The sequence below is a fragment of the Balaenoptera acutorostrata genome, chromosome 20, assembly GCF_949987535.1.
Source record: "Balaenoptera acutorostrata chromosome 20, mBalAcu1.1, whole genome shotgun sequence".
NCBI classification, from domain to species: domain Eukaryota; kingdom Metazoa; phylum Chordata; class Mammalia; order Artiodactyla; family Balaenopteridae; genus Balaenoptera; species Balaenoptera acutorostrata.
The window spans coordinates 18,700,694-18,717,488 of record NC_080083.1 but is presented as its reverse complement, the minus strand read 5'-3'; the positions used below and the strand labels follow the sequence as shown (position 1 = coordinate 18,717,488).

General features: G+C 56.1%; 1 protein-coding gene across 2 annotated transcripts in view; it reads right to left on the bottom strand.

Moving 5' to 3' along the window:
* Positions 1–16,398, bottom strand: part of RHBDL3 (rhomboid like 3) — a 46,836-nt gene extending 30,438 nt beyond the window's left edge. For both annotated transcript variants that reach the window (XM_007190151.3, XM_057535210.1), the window contains exon 1: positions 15,966–16,398. In XM_007190151.3, coding sequence (XP_007190213.1) covers positions 15,966–16,076 — 111 coding nt within the window. In that variant the 5' untranslated portion in view covers positions 16,077–16,398. The remainder of the gene's footprint in view (positions 1–15,965) is intronic.
* Between the last annotated feature and the right edge of the window lie 397 nt (positions 16,399–16,795).

Sequence of the window (16,795 nt, the reverse complement as noted above, 5' to 3'; positions counted from 1 at the left end):
TCCCCTCGTCTCCCTGGGAGACTCCGACTCACCCTTCCGACTCCTCAGATGTCCCGCGTCCAGGAAGCCTTCCCCCAACACGTGATCTGCTCCCCCTGCATGTCAGACAGCCCTCTGGCCTCCACCCTGCACTGGCCTCCATGTTCAACTCCTTGCAAGTTGGTGCACAACTTATCCCCGGGGCTTATAGCACAGAGCCCGGCAGAGTCGGCACTCAGTGAAGATTTGCTGGGTGAACAAGTGGATGCTTGGGTGAAAAGACAGGTACCCATTTTCCAAGGAAAGGCTCACAGGTTCAGTTAGAAAAGGGGCTTATTCATCTCCCCAGGAGAAGCACATAACCTTTCTGCCACCCTTCCATCGCCTCTCTTTCCTGGCAGAACCCCCTCAGTGCCCCCGCTCAGCACACACTAACCAGCTCCCAGTTTGCCCAGAGAAGTCCTGTTCACAAACCGCCTCCCCACATGAATTCACTGCACACAGAGGTGCTGCTGTGGGTTGCGTTGCGGACGTCCGCGTGTGCATGACAAGGGAGCCCGGAAGACCGAACCCACCTTTCCCTCTCTTCTGGATAAGGCCAGTGAAGACTATTTTCGGAAGGCTGATGCTGTGTGCAGCCTGTCTAAGACAATCCAGGAAAACAGCCAAGAGTCACAAGTCATGACTCCTTCAATTCTCCCCAGAACTCAACGAGAGAGGACATCTCTAAAGAGGCCTATTTAAAAATCTGCCTGTTGGGGGCTTCCCTGGTGGCGCAGTGGTTGAGAATCTGCCTGCCAATGCAGGGGACACGGGTTCGAGCCCTGGTCTGGGAAGATCCCACAGACCGCGGAGCAACTAGGCCCGTGAGCCACAACTACTGAGCCTGCGCGTCTGGAGCCTGTGCTCCGCAACAAGAGAGGCCGCGACGGTGAGAGGCCCGCGCACCGCGATGAAGAGTGGCCCCCACTTGCCGCAACTAGAGAAAGCCCTCGCACAGAAACGAAGACCCAACACAGCCAAAAATAAATACATAAATAAATAAATAAATAAATAAAATCTGCTTGTGTACCCAATCCTCTACCCAAAATACCAGATTTCAGGGATGACACCTCTTCAGTTCCCACCATCGACTATTTCAGGAAACTCACCTACCCTCTGTTCCAGAAAGATCTTTACGAGTAAAAACGCCTAATATTTGCTGAGTGTTTTCATTGGGCCAAACATCATACATACCAAGCACTTCATGTAAATATACGATTTCTTTGGCCTCCTACTGCGACCTTATGAGTGGGTCCTATGATTATCTCCATGTCACAGATGAGGAAGTAGAGACACGGGAAAACGAGCAGAGAGAGGTTAAGTGACATGTCTGCAAGTGGCAGAGCCAGGATTCCAGACCCGGGCAGCGGGCACTGCCTCTAACCGCTGGCTGCCGCTGACCGTCAGCCTCCAGGGCCTGCTCTGCTGCTCAGAAGCCAAATGTCAAGGGTCAAAGAGGTGAGTGCAGGCCCGGGAGTGGAGGGGGCTCCAGCAGCCTCACGGGCCCACCCTACACAGATTTTTAAAGCAGGAAAGAGCTCAAACAGCAACAGTTCTGATCTCCTTATAGCTCAGACAGGAAATGACGCCTGGAGTGGCAAAGTGGCGATGGCAGCTAGGGAGGGTCTCCTCCTCTGCCTGGGACCCCTCCCGTCCCCACAGGCTGGCACTGGCTACAGGGACTCACCAGCCTGGCCCCTGCCTGGGCCCACATGGCCCCCGTACTGGGTGGGCTGACGTGGGGGATGAGAAGCAGCCCCGACCCCTGGGAAGATCCATCCCCTCCCTAACCCTCCCCTGGTGAGCACGGCAGGGGGCAGTGGGCTGTGCGCATGGCAGGGAGCCTCTGCTGCCCAGCCCGGGGGAGGAAGCCAATCCCCGCCCCAGGGGGCCCATCCGAGGATGGGGGGGGCAGTGGGGTGGAGGGGCTGCGATCAGGCAAGGGCCCCTCTCCCTGATTCCAGCTCCAGACAAAGAACCACCTGCTCCCCTGCTCTCCCTCCCCCTCCAGGGCTCCCTGCTGTCGTCCCAGTGACAGGGGCTGCCCTGTGGCCCCTCCCCCTCCCCCCCACCAGGGCCTGCCCGGCCTGCCCCTAGCACATCACAGGCTCCAGACCTCAGAGAAGGAGCTGGAAGCATGCCGAGCCTCCCTTCTCTGCCAAAACTCTACCTTTCATGCCAGGGCCAGACAGCCCAGACAATGGGGGGGGGGGGTCACCGCTACCCTAATAATGAGGCCTCAGGGATGAAGGAGGGGGACTGGGGGAGGGGGGGAGAGGAAGGGAGGGGCCAGCTGCCTGGGCTCCACAGATGTACACGGGACACCTTCCAACTACCACCCCGAACACCTGGGAAGATGAGGGCAAGAGCCCCGGCTGACAGGGGGCAGGGGGCACGGGGCGGGGGGGGGGGTAGTGCAGAGAGAGGGAACGAGGGGGAGACAAAAAGAAACACACAGAGAGGATTCGTGCAGAGGCGGAGAGAGGTGGGTACCACTGCCCTGACGGAGCTTCTAAAGGAGGCTGCGAGGAGCAGGGCAAAATCCCACTCTGGTCTCAGCCACTTACCAGTTCGTGTAACTTAGGGGAAACACCTCGAGCCATAACTGCCTTGGCCTCATTCACCAAGCAGGGGCGAGCGTGCCCTCGGGGTGCGGTGGGCTGAAGCAAACGCAGGGCTGTGCTCTCCGGGGCCCAGGGCCGCCCGCACTCAGTGTCCGGCCGCACTGGCCTCATTCGAAGCGAGGAGGGAGCAGCCCTGCCATGGAGGCTTGGCCGACCCTCCCGGACACTGTTCCCGCCTTTGGGCCTCCTCAAGGGCAGCTTTGGGGACAGGATCACACAAGCACCGTGGTTTGGAGCTTTGGGGGAAACAAACCCTACAAATGCAATTTCCTTGTCAGTAATGTACTGAAGGCCCCGAAGCTCCCCGTCCTGGGTGCTCCATGACCCGGATTCACCCACTTTGGACGGAGGGGGGGGCTCTTGGGATGAGGTCTAGGCTGGGTGGGTTGGAGACAACCTGACCGGGGGTGGTCTGGGGGTGGCGGGGCAGCGGGAGGAATGGGATTGAACAGCCGCAGGCAGGGGCCCCTTGGGGATCCAGGAGCATCCTTGCAGCTGCCTCCCCAGCGCTGTGCAGGGCCGGGTGCACGTGTGTGTGTGTGTGTGTGTGTGTGTGTGTGAAGGGGGAGCCACGTCCACATTCAGCCTGCGTGGAGGCTGCTGGCGCAGAAGAGGAGGAAAACACAAAGTGACGAGTGACCCTCCCACAGCTCCCGCCCACCTGCCTTGGCCTTGAAAAGAGCTTCCAGACTCCAGGGGCGCTTAATCCCACCAGCACCGAGCCCTCTGGCCCCTTAATCCTCTAGGTCGCCAGTTCTCCCCACCCCCGGCGCCCCACGCATGCTCTGCCATATATATATCCCATCTCCCACCCTGGGCCCCCTCCTGGCTCACTTATGACCTTGGATGCAAAAAGGACCCACCGGATTCTCTCTGTACTGTTGCCACCTAGGGCTCTTCCCCTCCTCTGGGGCAAGGAGTTGGGGGAGAGTTCTGGAAGGAACCCCGGCCCCAGCTGCCTGTGCCATCTTGGGCAGACCATTAACCACACTGCCTCACTTTCCCCATCCACCATGTGGTAGGAACTTTCCCTTCTTGGGGCGATGTAAGGTGGTCGGTCCCCAGCCCTGCATACCTAAGCATACCATACGCAAATGGGGGCTGGGGAAAGAGACATCCACAACCCACACAGCCCATGGGGGCAGCTGATCTTCAATTCTGCATCCTTGCTCGGTCAAAGGGCTGACGGGAAATTTGGAATCAGGATGAGGCAGCTCACATTGGGGGGGGGAGGGGGGGAGGTCTGTGCTGTAGGAAGGAGCTGGTGACACTGGAAAGAAGGACAGCAGGTCAGGAAATTATAAGTCATGATCCAGGAGAGCTGAAAGGAACCTCAGTGGTTTTCAAACTGCTCTGCAGAGTTCTAGGGGCTGGGGGACTTGCGAAGCCCAGCGAGGCGGGGAGGGGGTTGCCGAGCGGCCCCATTCTGAGTTGTTTTCTGCATTGGCCTTCTGCATACTACCAGGTTGAACAGCAACACGATAGTGGCTGTGTATGCAGAATACCCGCCAGGTATCAGGCGCTACCTCATTGAAGCCTCAGGTCACCCCCGCTATGTCCTGGTTTGTCTGGGACAGTCCTGGCTTCTTACACCTATTGTCTGAGCATGACTTTTTTTTTTTTTTTTTTTTTGGCTGCGCCTGCACAGCTTGAGGGATCTTAGTTCCCTGACCGGGGATCAAACCCATGCCCCCTGCAGTGGAAGCACAGAGTCCTAACCACTGGACCGCCAGGGAAGTCCCTGAGCATGATTATTAACAGTGCTCCTTTCACCCTCAAAATCGTCCCAAGTTGGATAATAAATTATGTGGTCCCCCCATTTAAACCTCACAACAACCCTACGAGGTAGGTGCTATTTTACATGGGAGAAAAACGAGGCACCAAGAGCAGAGTTGCCCAAGTTCAAAGAGCTGGTAATTGATGCAGGTAGACTCACATCCAAGTGGCCAGGCCCAGAGCTTGCACTCTCCCATCATTAGGATGCTGTGGTTAAAAAGGGTTCGAGAGACCCCAGTTCAGTCCTCCCATTCGTTCATTTAACAAATACTTGCTAAGGATCGACTACGTGTCTGGCATCACACTCGCTTTATGGATGGGGAAACAGGTGCAGAGAGCAAAAGAAACTAGTTCAAGGTCACAGAGCAAGTTAGTGGTCAAGATGGAAATAGTTCAGGGTTCCTCCATAGTGGTTGAACGGTCCAGCATTGCTCTTCCTTGTTTTTCTTTGTCCTGTTCTGTCATATGAAATATAACTGGCACAGGGTTTCCCACTGTGTGTTTTGTGGAACACCAGGCCCAAGACGGTGCATGAAATAAGGGTGCCGTGGTTCCAGAAGTTTGGGAAACCCTTTTGGAAGGGCGTGATGTATAAAACCATATTAAAGGTCCTTCAAGATCTTACAGTGGAGAATCCTGTCTGATTTTTTTCAGCCCAGCATTTCCCAAACTTACTGGGTCTTTTGATCATAATATTTTTTCACAGTAACACTCCATGGGACACAATCTGGGGAAAATGCATGAATCCATAGTAGAGTTACTTTTCCCTTTTGTGAAACCAGGCCCCTTTGTCAGTGTTTCCGAACCAGCCTTTCGCCTCCATCTCATGAGTGGCACAGGCCCTCGAGGCAGCTGACACTTTATTTGGAGTCCTCCCAGCCAAGTTAGAAGTCTGCCGGATCCAGGCCCCAGCCAGAGGGTTGAGGAGGGTGCCAGGCCCCGGGAGTGGCCGAGGAGGAAGTGACTGGCCTAATGGGCTGAGCTGAGCTTCCAGGGAACCAAGCCCGCAGGGTCTGGGATCTGCCTGCTCAGCACCCAGGACAGCAGCGCCACTTCTCCCCACCCCTGCTGCAGGCCCAAGAGCCCGGCCAAGGCTTCAGAATCCACTCAGCAGCAGCAAAGCAGAAGAGAAAGAAGAAAGGAACACGTCTATTTTATAGCTCTTATGTTATGTGTGATCTGCACCAACTCATTTCCAGGACAATTACATGTCTGATCCCTTCTCTCTCCCAGGGGGACCTCTCCCTCTCCTTCATCTCGAGAGGTCCATGTCCTCAGTGAGGGGTGTGGGAGCCCAAAGGTGGCACCTGGGGAGCCATGCTGGTGCAGACCTCTCACGCCTGGAAGGTTGGGACCTGGAGTCTAAGGAAGCCTCCCATCTCAGGCCCCACTGTCCCCTCTCTGTCCACTGAGACAGAATAAGCCCTGGGAAAGGACCACATGGTGTGCGTGCTGGGGCAGAGGAGGGTGCAGGCAACTGCCCCTCCCCACTTAGGGGGTTACCATGGCTCATCTGCTGGCTCCCCGCATCATCACCTGGCTTCCGAGCAGAGCAGAATTAACGAGGCTGCCCAGGGGTTTCCAGCTCAGCAGAGCTGTCCCCATCCAACAGCCAGAGCCCACCAGGGAACTCAGGCCCATTCAGGGATATTTACAGCCCCATAAATCAGGCCCAGGCCTGCAGCTGCTGAGGTCAGGAGGCGAGGTTAGGGGAGTAGCAGCTTTCTCTAGCACTTCTGCCTTGCAAATGAAGATGCTAATTCGCCCCATACAGAAAACCACCTCACACCATCCCCTGACTTTTCCCCCAGACCTGAAATACTCATTGGCACAAATATGTGATTGCTTTTGTTCTCACATCAACCCTAGAGTATAAGTGTGATTAGTCCCATTTAACAGATATGGAAACTGAGGCACACAGAGACGAACGACTTGTCCAGAGGCACTTCAGTGAGTAGAACAGGGTACCATCGGGCCTGCTTTCAGCTGAAGCCAGAAGTGGATTTATAAAGACCTCAAGCCTCCCTGGGAAGGAGAGAGACCAGTTCCTAAAAGCCAGGTTCTGACCCCTCCTGCTCTCCAGTCTCCCCACATGGAGGCAGGAGGGGCTCTGGTGCTCCCCTGGGATTTGGCCAGGCATCTGACAGCTGGCGAAGCTTCAGCAATTCCACGATTCCCAGTTACATTATTTCTGTTCTTCCAGCTGCCACCCCAGGGGTCCGGGGGAGGGAGCTCATCCCTCTCAAGGGGCTTCTCCCAGAAGCTCCAAGTCAGGCTCCTGAACATCCCCCCCATAAGTCAAAGAGCTGAACCCCAGGATCTGAGGTTGGCAGGCTGATTAGGAAGCTAGAACACCCTTCCCTCAGTAGAGAAGCGGAGGACATCCTGGCCTGAATCCAGGCTGAGCCGCTGGACAATTGGCAAATTTCCAGAAAACTACCCAGCCCTCTCTCTCTCAACACCTGGGCCGTGAGGAGAAGAAGAGCTCTCAGACTTTCCCCTTAACGCAGAAAGCTGGGGTCAAGTGGGGGCCGCCTCTTTCCTCCAGGCCCTGCCCATCTCCACCCTGAGAGAGAGCCTCCTGGAAGACCCTGCTTCTCCCCCTTCAAATCACAGAAGGCCTTGGAGGCACACAGACTCTGAGGGGGCAGCTGGGGGCTGTGACTCAGAGGCAGGCCCCTTGGGTGCCAGGAGCAGACGTAACACCTGTGCTGACTCGCCCAGGTCCAACCGTCGAGGCCACCTGGGGACTGAAGCCCAGTCAGGGCCATAAAGGCAGGAGTCCCAGGGGAGCTGCGGGCAGGGAGAGGTGGGAGCGGGTTCGAGCAGGGAGGGGTCTTAATCTGCCTCATCCCACCCCCTTCAGCCTAAACCCATTTCCTCCTGCTCCTTCTCCTGGAAGCCACCAAGGGATCCCTCTGGTTCCCCAGAAAAGAGAGATCCAGGGAGAAGGAGGGGAGTGGGACACAGACCTCTGACCAGGAGCAGGGTGGGCAGGATAAAGGGTCACCAAACTGGTTCACCTCCTGCGGCCCGCTGCCTGTTTCAGAAGCCACCTAGAAGCCTTGTGTGGAAACATACCCAGGAGCCTCGTGTACAAACACACACAAACCCCTCTGCAGAGGGTCCTTGTTTGCTTTGTGTCTTTGGGCAATCCCCGCCCCCTTGGGCCTCAGTTTCCTCCTTGTAAAGAGGAGATAGCACCACTCACTTCGCAGGGCTATTGAGAGATAAAAACAAGACAAGGACGCATGTGCACACAGCTGAAGCTCGATGTTTGCTCCCTCAGAGGAATACTTTCCGACTCAAACCTGTACCTTGCTTTAAAAAAGCTGGTGGGGGCTTCCCTGGTGGCGCAGTGGTTGAGAGTCTGCCTGCCAATGCAGGGGACACGGGTTCGAGCCCTGGTCTGGGAAGATCCCACGTGCCGCGGAGCGGCTGGGCCCGTGAGCCACAACTACTGAGCCTGCGCGTCTGGAGCCTGTGCTCCGCAGCGGGGGAGGCCGCGATGGTGAGAGGCCCGCGCACCGTGATGAAGAGTGGCCCCCGCTTGCCGCAACTAGAGAAAGCCCTCACACAGAAACGAAGACCCAACACAGCCATAAAATAAAAAATAAATTAATAAAAAAAAAAAAAAAAAAAAAAAAAAGCTGGTGGGACGAGGCTGGCAGCTACCCCTAGTTGTCCACAACTCGAGATACACATCAGCTCACTTCCGTAACAGAGAACAGCGCCTTGGGCCCAATCTCACAGTCGACCACCAGGAATTGCCAAATCTGAACACTGGGCAGAGCAAGCCTGCCCTGGGGTCTGGCCACGTGGTGCCCGATGCCTCGTTCTCGCCCTCACCCTCTGCTATGCAGGCAGCCAGTGAGCGGAGGGAAAATGCTTGGGCGTCCACGTTCCCCCAGCCAGCCTCTATCCAAACACTTCTCTCCTTTCTTTGGAAAGTTCAGGGGGAATGTGGTTTTCCAGCTCCTGCCCTGAAGAAGTCAGCTTGATATGGTGGAAGGAACCCCAGACTGGGGATCTGGACACTTTGATTCAAGACCTAGAACTATCACGTGTCAGAGGTTATTTTGAAAACAGTGTTAATTTCTTTAAATTCCAGTAACGCGGTAACCACCACATTTACCAGGGGCTCACCACACACTGTGCCACGTACTATTCACACACCATCTCATCAGGCCTCACCACAGCCCTGAGGGCAGGCAGCTTACTGATGAGAAGACCAAGGCTTGGAGAGGTTACCCGGCTTGCCCCTGGTCACACAGCAAGGAGGAGAAGAACTGGGACCCGAGGCAGACTCCGTGTCCTCGCCCCGCCTGAGTTACTCAGGGTGCCAAGGAAGCAGACGGAAGCCTGCAAGGCCCGGTGGCAGGAACACCGGTCAGAGAGAGAAAGAAAGTAGAGCCAGGCTCTAGTTCCAGCTCTGACATTACTGCACCAAGTGACCTCAGAAGGTCTCGGACCTCTGTTCCCTCATCTGCAAAATGAGCAGATTGGACAAGATGCTTCCACCGACCTTCTAATAATCCACGGTCCTTGAGGTGGCGGCAGCCCCAGAAGGGCTGGCACGGGCCAGGTGGCCGCACAGTCAGGGCCTGCCCCTGGAGAAGACATTAGAACCCAAGACAACGTGTGCAGGGATGTAGCTGGACTCGTTCGCTCCGGCATGTGCGTGCCTGTTCCGTGGCAGGCAGGCAGCCAGGCAGCAAACAACCTCGGCTCCCTTGGCCCCACCGCTCAACCGCTATCCAATGCATTTCTGGGAGTGGTCAGGGATAAAAGGGTTAATTCAGCATGACCGCTGGGGTCACTGGGGCAGGAGCAGGGTAGGGAAGCTGGCTTTGCGGTGGAGGGAAGTCCACAGACTCTAGGGGCCTGGACGCCACCTGATAAGGGGTTGGAGATGCAGAGCCTGAGTAAGGGAATCCCTCTCTGCTGGTCAATCCTGTGTCCTGGGGGCGCCGCCAATGCCCCTGACTCTGGGGCAGGTGCTTTCTGTGCGGCTCCTCACTAATCCACGCAGCAGTCTCATCTGAACCTCTTTTCAGCTCCCAGAACCCTCTTAAGCCAGCCTGCAGGGCTGTAAATGAGGCAGGCTTCAGGGTCAGGCTAAGGGAAGACTCTCAGGCTGGAGGCAAGGGGGCTGGACAAGGGAGACACTTGGGGAAAGCAAGCAGAAAAATCCTCCGGGCGCAAAAGTGGCTCTCTCTCCAGGAGCCGGGATTGGGAAGGAGCTGGTTTAGAGGCAGCGGCTTTCCCTATAGGGGCCTGGATCTCAGAAGCGGCCCTGTGCTTCTTCCAGCAAATTCTGGTTCCTGGTCAAAAGACAGTTGTCAAATGTCCACTGGGGGTTAAGACTCTGCACTTGCACTGCAGGAGGCACAGGTTCGATCCCTGGTCGGGGAACTAAGGTCCCACATGGCACTCGGCGTGACCAAAAAGAAAAAAGTCCACTGGGTATCAGACATCACTAAGAGAGTTTCCACTTCCATTAAACTCCCACAGTCACCCCTGGAGTTAAAGATGATCCTCCCCATTTTAGAGATGAAGAAATTGAGGCTCAGAGAGCTAATGTCGCTTGACCCCAATCACAAAGTCAGTAAGGCTTGAACCCAGGACTCTCTGACCCCACATTCAGGGTTCTCCCCAGCAGCCCACGCAAGCAGCTCCGTGTTGTGTTCGTAGCATGTTTATAATTTTGGAGGGATAGTCAAGACTTGTCTGCTTCCCTTCTGGGAGATTAGCAAAGTTAGGGTCCCTTCTCGGAGTCTGGAAAATGCATGCTCCTAGTGGGAAGGGAAAAAGGGAGACAGGATCAAGTTCCTTTCAATTCTCCCTTTTCCCTCTTGCTTGTTTGAGCTTGGAAAGCAATTGTGCTCTGTTGACTTAACAGAACTCTGCTCCAAACCCTTTTGCTCATTAAACATTTGGAGATATTGAAGGCATTTGTAAGGGTGAAACTGGAAATGGTTTTCCAACCCTGGAAGTCTTTTATGGGTTAACGGGCTCCAGTCCCGTATCTGCCATGGACCTGCTATTTGACCTTGGGTCCTTGAGGACACCTCCCTGGAGTTCAGGAAGGAACTGGGAGTGAAACTATCAGAGCATAACCTGAAAAAGAGGAGCTTGTAGGAAACCTATGGGAGCATTAACTAAAGGGTACATTACCTAGGCACAACTGTAAACATCAGGGGAGTAGATCAGAAATCAAAAATAAAGCTAACCGGGCTTCCCTGGTGGCGCAGTGGTTGAGAATCTGCCTGCTAATGCAGGGGACACGGGTTCGAGCCCTGGTCTGGGAAGATCCCACATGCCGCAGAGCAGCTGGGCCCGTGAGCCACAATTTACTGAGCCTGCGTGTCTGGAGCCTGTGCTCCACAACAAGAGAGGCCGCGATAGTGAGAGGCCCGCGCACCGCGAAGAAGAGTGGCCCCCGCTTGCCACAACTAGAGAAAGCCCTCGCACAGAAACAAAGACCCAACACAGCCATAAATAAATAAATTGATTTAAAAAAATAATAAATAAATAAACCTAACCACATATAAAAATTTACCAAATGATACAGTTTCTCAGTATATAAAGGAAGGCTTTCTTGGGACTTCCCTGGCGGTCCAGTGGTTAAGACGCTGTGCCCTCACTGCAGGGGGCATGTGTTCAATCCCTGGTCGGGGAGCTAAGATCCTGCATGCCTCGTGGAGCAGCCAAAAAGAAAAAAAAAAAACTTAACTAAGTAAGTAAATAAATAAATGAAGCCTTTCTTAATAAGTGATGCTGGTGTAAGTGGATAGGAATAGGATCTGGATGGAGTAAAGGGTTAGACAACTTTTTTTTTTAAATCAGAGAAAAAACAGTAGGAACCAGAAGCACATATTTATGTGATCTGAAGAGGGAAGAAAAGTGTCTCAGCTCCAAAGCAACATAAGGAATCATGAAGGAAAGGCCCAACAGATTCAACTGTAGAAAAATAAGACATTTTTACCATGATATTACACTATAACGACGGGTTAATATTTATGGTAACTTTAAAATCTAGTATTTAGGAAAACCACCCAAGGATATGAAAAGACAATTTCCTTAAGGAGAAGTTCAAACAGGAAACAAACACCTGGAACATCTGGGGGTCAACGTGATCTTCAGGTTTCCTGTCTGTTGTAATTTCTGGGATGTGTGAGGAAACACTGGGGAGGGGGTGAGGTTGGGTGGCGTGTTACACCCCTGCTTGAGCAGACCAGACAAATGTCCAGGATGCCGGGGGTGGGCGGTGGCCAGGTAAACTTCCAAGGGACTGGGGTCACCTGTTTTCTGCACCTCCAACTCCCCAAAAGGCATTCTGGCCATTGAGTTGAGGGGTGACCACATAGGACCAAAAGGCCAAGGTCATGGCTTCGAGCCCTTGGATCCAATTAGGGTCATGTTGGGTCAAAGCTACTCTACATGCTGAAGAACCAGATAGCACAGAGGCACTGGTCTAATTCCATTCCTAACACCTGGGAAAAGGTCCCAGCTGATCCTGGTTTGAAACCAGGTGACCACTGACATCCCCTTGACCCAGGATGGGAAGGAGGACTGACTGGGGCCAGCCTCCCAATCCAGTGACCTCGGGAAGGTGAATTCCAGGGTCACATTAGTTTACAGGGATTCTGACGGATGTCATGTGAATCCTACCCCATTCAGCAGAGTTTGACCCATCAGGGCTATTTCTGTAAGAAATTGTGGGAAGGCTGCCTGCAACCACCAGCCAAACATTCTTTCCTGAGTGCACCAAGTTCACCATCACCAAATCCTTCCTTTAAGTAGGCCCAGAGGAAGAGTCAGAAAGGATAAGACCCTTCAGCTTTCCAAATAACCCGGCGTCCCTCTGAAGTTGTACATCCATTTATGAAGCTTCACACCGGCTTTGCATTCAGTCCTCTCAGGGGAATGGTCCAGGGGGGCTGCACAAAGGAGGGGGAACAGACGCAGAGGGACTGGATATCTGCCAGAGGTCAGGCCCCCGCTCAGGAGCAGTTCTTCTCAAACACAAAGCACCCATAGGAAGGAAAACAACAGAAACAAGCTTCTAAAGCCGCGTGAGGGCTTGGGAGTGGACCTAAGGCAGAACTTATCATGAGAGAAAAAACTGTCCAGAGTAAGTTTGGGGAGTTTCTTTCCGAGAATTAATTTCATCTGTCCAGAATGGTTTCTGGGTGGGCCTACCCAGAAGCAGGTGGAGGCTCTTGGTGACACCCAGGATCGCCCTACAGTGGGAAAAATGGGATTTCATAGACCACGCGCTGATATTAGGTGCTGTACATTCTCTCTGCTCCCTCAAGCTCCAGATTCCTCCTCCTAAAAGTTTTCTTCCATTCCCCCAAATAGTTCGTTTTACAATGTAAACATACACGCAGGGATTGGCAAAGGAAATTAATGAAATGAGAAAGACACAGACAGAGGGAAAAAAAGAATGATACACTTTGTTCTAGGTTTCGACTCTAAATCTGGCAGGAGGTGTGAAGGGCTGGCAGCTTGCTGGTCGTGGCATCCGTGGCAGCAGGCGGCTCCCTCCTGCCTCAGGGCGTCAGGCCAGAAGCTGCTGTACTCTTAAGAGCCGGAGGGAGAGATGGTCTATAGACCCCAGAGGGACAGGAGCGGCCGGATGCTCCCCAAGCCACAGCCAGGCCTTGTGTTAAGGTGGATGACAGCCCCCAGTCCCCACCCCAGGCCCACCATGCCTTTCAAGCTGAATTCCGTGTTGTCAGTCCCACTTGGCCATCTGCATTTAGCTGACTCCTCAAACTGAACTGGTCTGAAACCAAAGTTGTCTATTTTACAAACCCCCCTGTCCCCAGCCTGACATTTCCTTCTCCTCCTAGGTGCAGAACCTCAAAGGTATACATGTGGTTCACCTCATCTATTCGGGTCTAATAAGATCTTCCAATTCTCCCATCACCATGCCCCACTTCCTTTCCACTCCCACTGTCATCTTCCAAGTCAAGGTGCTTGTCTCCATTCATGGCAGCAGGCTCCTGGCCAGTTCCTCTCATCCCTGCAACCCATCTCACCTCTATCCCACTCTCACACAGGATCTTCCCAAACCACTGCCTGGATCTGGTAACAAACTTGTCAAAAAAGCTTTCAAAGGCTTCCCCTGCCTCCAACAGGACGAGGTCTGGTCCGTGCTACTTTTTCAGCTACCTCTCCAACCCAACACGTTCCCTCTGGCCCAACCAGACTGGTCTCTTGAAGTCACACACACTTCATGGTATAGTCATTTTCACCCCAGGACCACAATGCTCATTATTCCCCCACACTGGGACAGCTCTTGCCTCCTCTCCTTCTGCATCGTGAAACGGGGAGGGAGAAGGAAACACATAACAACAACAGCACGCAAAAGGAGTACCAAGCAAAGAAGAGAACCATTTCCCTGCTGAAGGTCAAATGTCCATCTCCCGGTTCCAAAGCCAACGCGTGGCACTTCCAACTCCATCCACCACGCCTAGGCTCTAGGCATTTCGAACAATCACATACAAGTTTCCGGCTATGACTCCCCCATCCCTGCAGCAAAATTAGAGTAGAGTCAGCTTTCAGAAGTGCTCATATCGAGTCGCCCTTCAAGGATGGCAGAGATTTGACTTCAGTGGCTCTCTGATGGTGGAGGGGGAAGAGGAAAGGGGATGTTAACCTAAGTCCTTCCCCCTCCTCCCCAGCCCCAAAGGCGATCCCCTGGCATACAGAGAACGTCCCAGGCTTTCAATACATATTGTCCAGTGTCTCCCTGGTATAAAGCCGGTCCTGGTGAAGTGGCGTTGGGAGGAGGAGGGAGGGAGAGAGGGAGGGATCTCTCAGGGGAGCCCTCCCCAGCCGCCCCCCCAAACCTGGAGAGCAGGACCGTTCATATACAGAGCTGCGTTAAGCCACGCCCCCACGTCACAGTCTCAGGAGTGCAGAGCTGGGGAAGCCCACGCAAGCAGGGAGACTGCGGGGAGGGCTGGAAGGAAGGGGGGGCGCGGATTTAACTGCTCACATACCTGATCAAACAGGACTTTCCAGTGCTGGTAGAGAGGGAGGCCATGCAGGAGAGGAGGAAGAAGAGAGAAAGAAAGAAACACACTTATCACCAAGGCCTCTGTAGCCTCCCAGCTGCTGCCCCAGGCTCAGGGACCCGCGCGAACAAGAGACCAGGAAAACCTGGGAGAAGCCTCCCAAATGAGTCTACACATAACAAAGGTGGGAGAACTCAGGTTGGGGAGAGACAGCGTCCCTCATTCTGGGACAGGCAGGAGGAGAGATGAGCAGAACAAGGGTGATCCTCAACAATTCCTAAAATAAAGTCGTCCAATTCTGTCCGAGGGCCTCTACTAACTTCTGCTGCCTAAAGCTCATCTCCGCGGGAATGCACGCCCAGGTGCAATCCCTGCAATTCCATCAGACCTGCTGCAGCGGTCTCCACCTGCTGGGGGCCAATGACCCCTGTCAGGAAAATCCACCCCTGCATAAGTATTAACATTTTGCCTGTAGTTTGGGAGGAGGGGGTTTCCGCCTGCACTGAAACCCACCCTCAGCCTCTTTCCAGACTGAGTCTAAGTGATGAGCACATGAGAGTCTGCCAGAGTGTTGGGGCCAGAAGCAAGTGAGGGGTTTAAGCACAAGAGTTACAGGGGATACAACCCAATTCAGACTTTCCAGTTGAGGTCTGGTAGGTTGAGGGCCTGGCTTCACTTCCCTGTCCCCACCCTGAGAGGGAACGGGCAGGACGTGTGCCCAATTTTTCACCTCTGTTAGCAGGTTAACCTAGGGAGGGAGAAGCTTAAGAAACTCCAGTTCCCAGGACTCCCCAGTGCCGGCTCTGCCCACGGCTCCCAGGACCGGAGGGAGGGAGACACAGGCAGCAGATGGCAGGGAAGCCCTCTAGGGCAGCCCCTCCCTATTCTCGCCCAGGGGACCGTCGCTGGCACCGACGCGGTCTGGGGCTCGTAAGCCCCCCTCTGGGAGCAAAAGCGCTCCCAGCACTCCTCTCTCTCCTCCGGCCGGGCTCAGGGACAGGGGCCAGCTTGAATTTCAATCATTGTCGCGACAGGGCAGGTGCCGGGCGGGAGCTAATCCGGGAGCGGAGAAGGGGGTCGCCAGACCGGTCTGCGCCGCCGGGTTCTGGGGACTCTGCGGCGCCCACTCCTTCCCCGGACTCGGAGAGCCCGCAGGTCGCGAGTGGGAGGGGAGGGGAGCCACTGCTGTGACGCGGCCGCCTCTGCGGGAAAACGCCGTGTCCCAGGCACTGCACCAGCCGCGAGGAGGGGGCTCCGGCGGCCGACGGGTCCCCAGCACGGCGGCGGGCGCTGCGTTCCGAAGGGAAGCCCGGGGAGCCCAAGCGGGGGGTGGCGCGCGCGTTTCGGGGAGCCCGGTCCCTCCGCCCTCTCTCGCCCGTGGGGACCCGGCCAATCCGGGGCTCTCCCGCGTCACCCTGAAACCTCCCAGTGGCCCCGCGGGGGGCGAGCCGGGGGCAGCTCTCCCCCTGGAGCCCCCCAGAAAGTTTGCCCGGGCGGGGAAGAGGGCACTCACGTCCTCCGGCGCCGCCGGCGGCCGCTCCTCGACCTCGGGTTCCAGCTCCTCGATGCGCTCCGCCTCGGCGCAGGCGGCCACTGCGGGGCCCGGGCTGGGGTGCTCGCCCATGCCAAGGCGGCGTCCGGGGCCGGGCGCGGCTGCGGGGCTCGTCCCGGGGCGCCAGGCTAACTTTGCGCCGCGGCGGCCGCGCCGCTCGGAGCTCTCAGTGCGCGCCGCGCCGCCTCCGCGCCCGCCCCCATGGTCCCAGCCCCCGCGCCGCCGTCTTGCGACCCCGGGACGCCCGGCCCTCCGCCGCAAACTTCTCGGCTCCCGCGGCCCCGCCGGCCTCCGCCTCCGCCCCGGCCCCTACGCCCGGCTCCGAGGCGAGGGCGCCCTTGGGCCGGCCCCGGCCTCCCGACTCCCCGCACTGCCTTCCCGCTCCCCGCTCCGCACCAGAGTCTCCTCCTCCCCGCGGACTCTTCGGGGGCGGCGCGCAGGCGGGGGCGGGGCTGCTCCCGGGACTGCCGCCCCCTTCCCCCCCGCCCCACCGGGCGCCACCACCCGGGCCGAATCGGTCAGAGCGCCGCGGCCCAGGGAGGAGGAGGGCTGCGGCGGGCTTGGCGGGGAAGTGGCTGCACGGTCCCGGGCGGGGATGGCCCCATCCCCACCTGCCTCCACCCCGGGTTCAGGTCTGTCTCTCAGGACTGGGTCGGGGGTGGGAATGCAGCGTCTACTTGCCGAGACCCACCGGGTTAAAGATGACTTGGAGGCAGCAGATGCGTGACGGTGGCAGGGGCGAGGTTTTCACTAAGTTGGCAATGTCGGAGTTAACTGGGAGTGAATTGGGG